Source organism: Sinocyclocheilus anshuiensis, unplaced genomic scaffold, assembly GCF_001515605.1.
Source record: "Sinocyclocheilus anshuiensis isolate Anshui unplaced genomic scaffold, SAMN03320099.WGS_v1.1 scaffold1491, whole genome shotgun sequence".
Taxonomy (NCBI): Eukaryota; Metazoa; Chordata; class Actinopteri; order Cypriniformes; family Cyprinidae; genus Sinocyclocheilus; species Sinocyclocheilus anshuiensis.
Window position 1 is genome coordinate 509,124 of NW_015555706.1, and position 12,212 is coordinate 521,335.

Genomic DNA, 12,212 nt, shown 5'->3' on the forward strand with positions numbered 1-12,212 from the left:
CACACACACACACACACACACACGCACACACACGCACACACACACACACACACAGACACACACACAGACACGCACACACGCACACACACACGCACAGACACACGCACACACATAAAATATAACTGAAAAAATTGAAACTAATTTATATAAATTTTGTCAAGCTCTATAATATTTTTAGAAATTGTTATTTGCGAGTAAAAAGAAATTTAAAAACTGTAATTACAAACGAACAACAATCATGATCAGTAATCGCAATGATAATTTTCAGCAAATTAATTGTGATTATCAGTTTGACCATTATGCACCACTAAAATTATAATACTAAAATTATAATCTTAAATGCTAGACTAAATATTTTTAAATCTGGGAATTATTTTTGATTAAATACGATAGAAATTAAAAAGGACATCTGACACAGGAATAAGACCAAGACTAAAAAATTTAAAAAAAATCTGAATCTGAACATGCATGTGCACTTGTACCTTAATAGTGTCCAGTGCGAGCTCGATGACTGCACACTGTTTAGGGCTCAGCGCTTTGGCCTCCTCTCGCACCATGTGCTCCTGTAAGACAAACAGACCATCAGCTTTTACACAGCAGTCATGAAAGTAAAGTGAAGTGAAGTGATCATGAACGCACCTTCAGTTTGGAGAGCTGACCCAACTCTTTAGCAGCATTAAAGATGAGCTGTGTGCCCTACAGACACAAACACAAACACAAACACATCTGTCTTAGTTACTGCTGCACACACAGACAAGATCTCATGGGAACCAACTGGAGATTTCCATGAATGCTGTGATTTTTAGTTAGATATGCTAAAACCGATTGGATGTTATTCTTGCGTGTGCTGGAATAATGTATGGCATGGAAAGCATTTTTATCAGCATTTTTAATGTTTCAGTTTAATTTTTAGTTATGGATAATAACCCTGATGCAGACTCACTCTGCTGGATTACAGTTACATATGAGTGAAGGACAGAGAAAGAGGAAGCAGTGAGAGGGAGACAGTAAGTCCAGGCTGAGTGCCTGAGACAGGAAGACATCCGACAGGAAATAAAGACGACAGTCTGCCGTGCATCATGCTAGAGTTTCACACAGACAGAGACAGACTGGAAAAGTTTCACACAGACAGAGACAGACTGGAAACACACACTGCTATACTTACAATCATCTGGTGAAAGATGAATGATGATGAAAAGAAATAAGAGAAGAATGAAAGTCACAATACACACACACACACACACACACATACTTGTATTTGTGGTTTACGGGGACTCTCCATAGGCGTAATGGTTTTTATACTGTACAAACTGTATTTTCTATTGCCCTACACCAACCCTACCCCTAAACCTACCCCTTACAGGAAACTGCTGGCAATTTTTGAATTTCATAAAACACCGTTTTGTATGTTTTTTAAGCCTTTTGTTTTACGGGGACACAGGAAGTGTCCTCATAAACCATGTTATGCTGACAATGTAATCTGTATAAAACCTATTTTACAAATATATAAAATCCCCATCTAGTTGATAAAAACCATGGATAATAAAAAAAGAAATACCATGGCACTTAAATGCACTGCACAGTATACCGTGGTATTCCCATCATAGTAGTGTCCATACAAAGCATGTTTTGCATGTTATGTTACTGTGATGCTGCAGTAGTGTGAGTGTGTATGAACACACACCGTTTGGTCGGTCAGCGGTGGCAGGACGATGGTTTTCTCCATAGTGTTCATCACCAGCTTCCACAGCTCCTTCAGCACTCGCTTAAGAACAGTCTTCTCACAGATCTTAGCAAACAGAGTCAGACTGAGAGAAGAAGAAACCTCATCAAACATCCTCGTTATTAATAACACAGAAACTAACAAGTGCAAAGTCACAGTGTTTCTCATTTACATTTAGTTCATAAAAAAACTACAACTAAAATAAATAATATAATAAAAACTACACAGACTTAAAAACCTAAAAAAATAAGAACTACTTAAAAATATTAATAACCCAAACTATAGTATTATCTCAATGATACTAAAATACCACGGATTACAGGCCTGATCTGTTTATTTACACTATTTATTTATCAAAATATTGTTTGTGTGTAGCCTAATTAATATTCATGAGCTATGCCATATTCAACATCTGTCCCAACCACTTAAAGTGACGCCCATTAAATATTTAGTTTCACATGAGACATTTACTGTTGTTTATTTTTATTCTTTGTATTCTGAGTAAGCCTTTGCTCCAATTTAATCCTGACACTGTAAATAAAATAAATGTTTTTGAATCAGTTAAATACTGCTTTGATTTTATAAATAAATCACATAATCTGGCGGCTACTTATATTTTAAAAATATTTGATCGTTAAAAAGATATTGTGACCAGTATCACTTAATTTATTATTACTTAATATAAATAGTTTTTCAAATTGACAAATAAACAGACATTTGTTAATTCTTGTTAAAAATGTAGGTAAACAACAATAATTAAAAAAAAAAATGAATGAAACTTTTAAAATTGCATGTTAATTTTTTTATTTAATTTTGTATTTTTATTTAACTTTTTATTTCAAATGGTTAATGCATGTTTAATATGTAGGTAAACAAAATAAAAAAACGTTTTTTTTAATGCAACTTTTACAATTGCATGTTAATTAATTAATTTTATTTATTTAAAATTGTTAATTCATATTTAAATGTAGGTAAACATAAAAATAAAATGAAGTTTTTTAATGCAACTTTTAAAATTGAATGTTAATTTTTTTATTTACATTTACATTTAGTCATTTAGCAGACGCTTTTATCCAAAGCGACTTACAAATGAGGACACTGGAAGCAGTCAAAACTAACAAAAGAGTACACGTAGCAAGGTGTGTGTATATATATATATATATATATATTATTATTTTTTTTTTATTTAACTTTTTATTTCAAATGGTTAATGCATGTTTAATATGTAGGTAAACATAAAATACATTTTTTTTTAATGCAACTTAAAATTGCATGTTCATTTCTTTATTTAATTTAGTATTTTTATTTAACTTTTTATTTCAAATGGTTAATGCATGTTTAATATGTAGGTAACCATAAATAAAAAAAGTTTTTTTAATGCAACTATTTCAATTGCATGTTAATTTTATCTATTTATTTTATTTATTTAAAATGGTTAATTCATATTTAAATGTAGCTAAACAAAAATAAAATGAAGTTTTTTAATGCAACTTTTAAAATTGCATGTTACATTTTTTTATTTAATTTTGTATTTTTATTTAACATTTTATTTCAAATGGTTAATGCATGTTTAATATGTAGGTAAACATAAAATAAAGTTTTTTTTAATGCAACTTTTAAAATTGCATGTACATTTTTTTTTTATTTTGTATTTTTATTTAACTTTTTATTTCAAATGGTTAATGCATGTTTAATATGTAGGTAAACATAAAATAAAAAAGTTTTTTTTAATGCAACTTAAAATTGCATGTTATTTTTTAAATTTTGTTAATTCATGTTTGAAATGTAGGTAAACACAATAAAATAAAAAAAATATTTTTAATGCAACTTTTAAAATTATCCCTTATTATTATTATTTTTAATTTATTTGGCATGCTCACGTGTTAAAAATGTCATCTGGCAGTGGATGCAACCAATCACTGAACACGTTGCTTCTAGTCATCTATACTAGTGTAGTCATCTACTTGACAGCAGTTTAGCTAGTTTTAATTATGAGTAGCTCAAAGCCTGAACAAACTGCAGTTTCGGTGTCGCTCACTTGCTGTCCAGGAAGTCCATGATGGGCTGCAGGACGTTGTCGGCGTCCTGTGCTAAGCTGCCGTTGCCGTTAGCAGGTACGTTTGCTCCTTTCACCTGACTGAGAATATCTCCCATCTGCTTCACGCTCTCCTCGATGTGCGGCTGGAAACTGCAGACACACGGCAGGATTATCTTTATATTCCTTTTTCAAATAAACACTGTTCATCAAAGATTCCACAAAAATATTAACTGTTTTCAACATTGATAATAATCTGAAATGTTTCTTAATCAGCATATTAGAATGATTTCTGAAGATCATGTGACACTGAAGACTGGAGTAATGATGCTGAAAATACAGCTGCGCATCACAGAAATAAATGACAGTTTAACAGATATTCACAGTTATTTTAAATTGGAATAATATTTCATTTTTTTGACTGTTGCACTTTATTAACCCTGTAAATACTCCAAAACCCCAAACGAACCTCACGGCAAAAATCCGGCTGAGATCATCCATCACATTGTTCAGCTTGACTTGAAGATCCTTCAGAAAGTCACTGGCCTCCACGTTTAACTGCAAATACAAAAAACATAATTATGAGTCTGACTTGATTTTACTACTTGAATCTTGCTCAACTGAGATTTAAAAGACAATTAATAATCAGTAATATTATGGATTAGATGGCACTGACACCAGTGTTATTTTAGTATCAATGAGATGCTATTATAGTTTTTAATCATTTGAACTAGTGCTGTCAAACGCATCCAAAATAAACGTTTTTGTTTGCATAATATATGTGTGTATACGGTGTATATTTATTATGTATATATAAATACACCCATGCATGTATATATTTAAGAAAAACATGTTTTGTTTATATATAAAATATTAATATTTATATATAATATAAATTATATTTGAATAGAAATATATCAATATTTTAAATATATATACATGCATGTGTGTGCATTTATATATACAAAATAAATATACACAGTACACACATATATTATGCAAACAAAAATAATTTTAGTACTTTTATAGTTTTTTATTAATAGTTTGTATTAATACTTCAATACTTATTTTTATATTTTCTGTTTTTATTTACATTTTTGTTCAAATTGTTAGTATTTTAATTTTTAGTTTTCTCTCTCTCTCTCTCTCCGGTTTTAGTTTGTTAACTATAATCCTGACTGACCCTATTGGATGAGAACAAAACTTGAACTGAATTGATACTTGATACTTTTGTTTTAAATTTGTTTCATTAATTCATTTTGCAACATTTACACTGTTACTTGAACTGAATTAAATCAACATTGAACTGAACTGAGCTGAATAATGACACTCTTGTCTTCAGTAGAGCTGCTTTACAGTTTTGTTTCATAACTGGTGAATTTTAAAACATTAACGCTGTCACTTTCTTGTAATTAATGTGAAACTGCTTTGAAACAATCTGTATTGTATATAAATAAATGCGACTTGACTGATGACGTCATGCCACTCGTTCCAGCCAATGGCATCTGTTTAAAACGGAGGCTCCGCCCACACTGTGAAATCCAGCGAATCTTTTTAGTATGTGCTGAAAATGCTGTTAATTTATTGAATATTCAGTGAATAATGGGTCTGCAGTGAATCACACAGACTATTAAAGCCCATCCGCATTTATAACACATTCGAATTATGCACTACGTCATGAATATTCATACATGCGACTGTTTGTCAGGGAGCATTTATGATATCGCTCATAAATGATGCATGACGTCAATGCAAATGCTGTGAGAAAGCAAGAATAAGGAGTTGTGCAGCAAAAAGGCAGTAAAACAGAAATTAGTCAGAGATGGAGCGTGGGATGTTTAACTGCTGGATGACTCAGAAGAGAACGAGGGAACGGATGGGATGATCAATAGATGGATGGATAATAGAAAAGTTACTAAATGAGAGAGATTTATAGATGAAAACAGAGGGAAGAGATTCTGTTATTCAATAAATGAATGAAAACAATATAAAGACGACTGAATTTTACAGGTGTGTTAGATTTAAATGTTGTAATGTGCTATTTATTTAATGTATTTACTGACAAATGCAACATACAAAAACACAATCGCTTCTACATGATGCAGATACAGAGGACTATGAAATGAAGTGAGATGTTTTTACACTGTATGTGAGTAGCAAGATCTCATTTGCACTGCCATATACACTATTAAAGGTTTGGGGTCAGCAGGATTTTTTTTTTTCTTAAAAATTGCATTAAAGTAACAGTAAAGGCATCTATAATGTTACAAAAGTTTGGTTTAAAAATGACAAACATCTGCCTTAATAACACTAAACATATTGCATAAAGTTAAAAAGGCATTATATATATTTTTTAAATATTTTTTAATTGGTTGTTCAAATGTTTGGGCTCTTTTTTTTTTAATAAATTATTTATTTTATTCAGAAAGGACACTTTAAAATAATTAAAAGTGACAGTGAAGACATTTAGCATGTTACAAAAGATTTTTCCATTTCATTTCAAATAAATGCTGTTCTTTTGAACTTTCTATTCATCTGTGAATCCTGAAAAATAAAGTGTATCATTGTTTCCACAAAAATATTGTGCAGCGCAACTGTTTTCAATGTTGATAATAATCAGAAATGTTTCTTGAGCAGCAAATCAGCATATTAGAATGATTTCTGAAGATCATGTGACACTGAAGACTGGAGTAATGATGCTGAAAATTCAGCTGCACAAATTAGTTTAACAGATATTCACATAGAAAACTTGTAATAATATTTTACAATTTTTACTGTATTTTTGATCAAATAACTGCAGCTTAGGTGAGCAGAAGAGACTTCTTCCAATATGATATGAATACTAACAATTACGTTCTGAAAGCTGCAGTAGACAGCAAGATTTTAACTTAAATTTGTGCTCAGAAAACTGTACAGACCACTTCTATGCTACTTTTCGGTGAACTATTTTCTTAAAGGGGTCATATGATGCAATTTCAATTGTTCCGTTCTCTTTGGAGTGTTACAAGCTCTTGGTGCATACAGAAGATCTGTAAAGTTGCAAAGACTAAAGTCTCAAATCCAAAGAGATATTCTTTATAAAAGTTAAGAGTCAGCCACGCATAAACATTTCATTACACCAAATACACAAAATGTTCTTTTTATGACCCCTTTAAGATGGCATGTTTTAAAGAGTTAAAGCATGCATGAACTCACGTCTTTCCCTCCCATGGCCTCAAACATCTTCTCCAACTGGACTCGCAGCTGCTGGATATTATTAATAATGATGCAAGGCTGAAAATAAGAGAAAGAGGAGGTCGAGCGACATTAACGCACACATATATACACACGCTATTAAAAGATATCCCTGCAGCAATAAAAAGTGAGGAATAGTGCTAAATGTGACAGTTTCATTAAGTGCTGTGAGCTGAATGAGTCTCGCTAGATCATCATATGTGTGTGTTTTCTTCCTCTGAGAGCCATTTAAAGCCAGTCAGCTAATTACTGTATGACTCACACACACACTTTATTATGAGCCGCATGTACCTTTTTAATGTAATATGTGACCCTGGAGCAAATGCATTACTGTGACGCACCACTTTCTCCTTTTTGCAGTGAGTGGGAAAATCCTTGGCAATGATGTCGGCATAAGACAGAAGAACATTTCCAATGGTCTGAAAGAGAGAAAAAGTCACATGATTTGAAGAATCATTCATATCTCTCAAACGTCGAAGGATGCCGAACACACTGAGCTTTAATACTTAAGATGTTTCACTCATCCTTAATACTGTGAGTGCAATAATAATAGAGATGCTTGACTTCACCTTAGCAAACCTCTTCATGTAATTCCCAACGATCTGAGGATCAGGACACTCCAACTTCCTGATGATCTCGAAGCTCTGGTTGAGCTGAGAAAAGACATCCACCACCGAACAGGAGAAGAGCGCGTGCTCCGACGTCTGCTGGAACTGATGGGAGAAACCATCAAGATAAAAGAGCACTGTTTAATTCAATTTGGCTTAACCAGGTGGGGTTTAAATAAAAAAACAAAAATGAATTACTTACTAAAAAAATTAAACATTTTATTTGTTTGCCTGTGCATGTCAAGTGAGTATTAACTGACATAAGAGAGCCGTTAACATGCAAATGTCACGATAAATTATTAAAATATTAACTTATTTTAGATCAAAAGGGTTCAAAAGGGAAGCACTGGTTTAAAAATGACAAACATCAGTCTAAACAACACTAGACATATTGCAAAAAAGCTAAAAATGGTCTGAGGAAGTCCCATCATTACCAATGCATACATTATTTATTTAAAAAAAATAATTTTAATTATATTATATATTATATTTTTAGTTGTTCAAAAGTTTGGGGTCAGCAAGATTTTTATATATATTTTTTTTTAAATAAATTATTTCTTTTATTCATCACCGATGCATTAAATCGCTCAAAAGTGCCAGTAAAGACATTTATAATGTTACAAAAGATTTCTATCTCAAATAAATGCTGTTCTTTTGAACTTTCTATTCATCTGTGAATCCTGAAAAATAAAATGTATCACAGTTTCCACAAAAATATTCTGAATTTAACTGTTTTCAACATTGATAATAATCAGAAATGTTTCTTGAGCAGCAAATCAGAATATTAGAATGATTTCTGAAGATCATGTGACACTGAAGACTGGAGTAATGATGCTGAAAATTCAGCTTTACATCACAGGAATAAATTACAGTTTAACAGGTATTCACATAGAGAACAGCTACTTTAAATTGTAATAATATTTGGCAATGATACTGATTTTACTGTATTTTTCATCAAACAAATGCAGCCATGGTGAGCAGAAGAGACTTCTTTGAAAAACATTTAAAATTATAAAATTTTAGTAGCATGTCGATACACATCCCATCTTTAATTGGAATTTTAGGCATCACTTGCCATGTTTTTAATGCAATATGCATCATACAGTCCTTATATGTGTGTGTGTGTGTGTGTGTGTGTGAATATTTTACGGTAATTGGACTCTAAAGACAGATGGAGGTGTTAAACTCTCCTCTGTGTATCATAACATCTCACTACTAAAAATACAACAATATACCCCTGATATTTACCCCGTCCTTTGCGTCCCTGACCAGAGCGCCGTGCAGGAAATCTCTAGATACTTCCTCATTCTCATCCAGCCACAGGATCACGAAGGGCTCAAACCAGCTATAAAGACAAAGATGAAGCAGTTCCGACACTGTATGCTGCATGCACATTTTTTGTATGCATGCAATGCCTTGATGACCATTGCATTTAATACTTAGTGTTAGGAGTTTGATCAAGTCACTAACTCTAAATATGAGCGCTAGTAATAGTAACGTCTGACTAGAAACAGCTCTTACGCTGGATACTCTGGCACACGGTCCTGGAAATACGGCAGCTCCTTGCAGTATTCGTTGTAAAGCCACTTCACCTTGAAGTGCAGGTTCATGTAATCGGCGCTCTTGCACAGCCTGTGTTTCTCGTGTTCTGAGAGACAGGAAGCACATCACACACAAGATATTGATCACAGATGTGACTATAAGACTGTTTTCACACTTGATTGCTTGATCAGAAGTAGACTTTGATTCCAGCCCTTTTAACACTCGCTTTATTTATTTAATTATTATTAGAAAAATGCAATTAAATATTGCATACGAACCTTTAAAAATTACAATAGAACTAAAACAACATTAGAAAAGAAGTGAAAAGAGAAAAAAGTAAATAAATAATACAAATAAACAAATATAATTAATAGATAAATGAAATTAAACACCTCAAGACAGAAATTCCCACAAACCTCCAACTGCAACAGAACTAAAACATAACATAACATTAACATAAATAACAAATGAATAATATATTAAATAAAAATAAATAATAGAAAAATATACTTAAACATCTCAATAGCATTAGAAGAAGTGAAGAGAGAGAAAAAAGTAAATACATAATAAATAAATAATAAAACATATAACATAACACACTCACACAAACCTCAAACTGCAACAGAACTAAAACGTTAGGAAACAGTAATGAAAGTAAATAAATAATAAATGAATAATATATTAAATAAAAATAAATAATAGAAAAATATACTTAAACATCTCAATAGCATTAGAAGAAGTGAAGAGAGAAAAGTAAATACATAATAAATAAATAAATAAAAATAAATAAAAAAATACACTTTAACATAAGACAGAGAGAGACTCACACAAACCTCAAATTACTACAGAACTAAAAACATCACATTAAAGAATGTTAAAAAGTTAATAAATAAAAAAAGTATAATAAATAAACAGAAACATACATTTAAGACAAAATTACAGTAACAGAAAAATAAATAAAATAAATAAGTACATAAAAATAATAAATAAATACAATGATATATGTGACCCTGGACCACAAAACCATTCATAAGGGTCAATTTTTCGATGTTATGATAGGACAATATTTGGCCGAGGTACAACTATTTGAAAATCTGGAATCTGAGGGTGCAAAAAAATCTAAATATTGACTACAAATATACCCCGGCGACTTAACACTGCTTTTGTGCTCCAGGGTCACGTATGTACATTCACACACATATAAAAATATACATTAAAAAATAACATTTTAACAAGAACCTCCCTACTTTATAGATCTGTCATTTTTTCAGTTTCTCATACGAGAGGAAACATTTGTCAGAGGTTTAGTGTTCAGTCGGTGTTTACCTTCCATCGCGTACTTCATATCCTGAGCAAACATGTTCCACATCACCTCCGCACTGATCTTTCCCACGTTCAGCTCCTGAGGGAACCTGCAGGAGGAAGACAGGCAGGACTTATGGGTATATTTCTCTCCGTTTCCTTCATATCAGTTATATAACTTGCTTTCGTTATTGTATCTTACTGTAACCATTCTGTTTCAGGTTTTTAAAGGAATATTCTGGAGTACTGTAATGTTAAACCCCATTATCTCGGGTCTGAACACACACTCACTGGTTCAAGCAGGGCGTGTAAGAGTTCTTGTCCTCCTCTATAATGGAAACGATGAGGGTGATGAGTTTGGACCAGAAGTCCAGGTTCTTAATACTCGGCCCCTGTTCTTCAGGAGGAACCGTCTTCGACTGGATATGAACACAGCCGAGAGAGATACGTTCAAGTCAAGTACACGAATACAAGCAAACCACAACATAAGATGCACTGTAAAAACAGATGTTCTTCAGATGTAGCATTTTTGCTATGTTTTCCAGTAAAAACATGTAAACATTTCTAAATCAAGATGCATTTACTTGAGATGCTAAATGACATAAGATGAGAAGTCTTGTTTTTGGAGAGATTGATCAAAATGGACAAAAAAAAATATAGTAGAAAATTAGAGAAGTAGAGTTTGATTCCAACCCTTTATTTTTATTTATTATCTTTATTTATTAATTTATTTTTAATTATCATTAGATAAATGCAAATTAAACATCTCAAGACAGAGATTCACACAAACTTTAAATTACAATAGAGCTAAAATATAACATTAGAAAAGAGACAAAAAATAAGCATAAAAATAATAAATAATATAATAAAATAAATAAATATAATAGAAAAATACAATTAAACATCTCAAGACAGACCTCAAACCTCAAATTACAACAGAACTAAAAGCATACCATTATAAAAGAAATCAAGAAAGACATAAGTATATAAATAATATAATAAAACAAAAACAATAAAATAAATAAATATAATATAAAAATACAATTAAACATCTCAAGGCAGATATTAAAAAAAACATCCGATTACAACAGAACTAAAACATAACATTAGAAAAGAAGGTGAGAAAAAATAAAAAATAAAAAATAAATAATGAAACAAATATATAAATAAATCAGAAAAATACATTTAAATATTTTAAGACAGAAATTTAAACAAACCTCAAATTACAACAGAACTAAAACATAACATTAGAAAAGAAGGTGAGAAAAAATAAAAAATAAAAAATAAATAATGAAACAAATATATAAATAAATCAGAAAAATACATTTAAATATTTTAAGACAGAAATTTAAACAAACCTCAAATTACAACAGAACTAAAACATAACATTAGAAAAGAAAAAGTAATAATAAAAAAGGGGTCAAATGAAAACAATGAAATGAAAACAAGTCAAAGGGAAAATAAGTTTAAGCAGAAGCTTGCTTCATTTTGATTAGATTTCTCAGAAAACAAGGCTTCTTAATTTGTCATTTTGTGTAGTAAACATATCTTGATTTAAGCATGTTTACATATTTATTTCCATCATTTTGTAGTTTCTCAAGCAGCAGTCATGCAGTTTACGGTTACTGAGAAAAAACATTTACACAAATTGTCAATTAAAAAAATTATGCAGAGAGCACGCAAGAATGCTTGCTGTGCATACGGCCCATTATCATCTAAGATCTACACACACACACACACACACACACACACACACACACACATACAC

At 31.3% G+C, this 12,212-nt stretch overlaps 1 protein-coding gene across 1 annotated transcript in view; it reads right to left on the reverse strand.

Annotated features, from left to right (window-relative positions):
- LOC107671790 (protein unc-13 homolog B) overlaps positions 1-12,212 on the reverse strand; it is an 86,335-nt gene that overhangs the window by 5,589 nt on the left and 68,534 nt on the right. The window contains exons 28-38 of the mRNA XM_016464762.1: positions 9,122-9,248; positions 8,849-8,945; positions 7,562-7,705; positions 7,334-7,411; positions 6,954-7,031; positions 4,228-4,316; positions 3,762-3,911; positions 1,685-1,808; positions 1,166-1,171; positions 640-696; positions 483-563 (exon numbers count right to left, since the gene is read on the reverse strand). Coding sequence (XP_016320248.1) covers positions 483-563; positions 640-696; positions 1,166-1,171; positions 1,685-1,808; positions 3,762-3,911; positions 4,228-4,316; positions 6,954-7,031; positions 7,334-7,411; positions 7,562-7,705; positions 8,849-8,945; positions 9,122-9,248 — 1,031 coding nt within the window. The remainder of the gene's footprint in view (positions 1-482; positions 564-639; positions 697-1,165; positions 1,172-1,684; positions 1,809-3,761; positions 3,912-4,227; positions 4,317-6,953; positions 7,032-7,333; positions 7,412-7,561; positions 7,706-8,848; positions 8,946-9,121; positions 9,249-12,212) is intronic.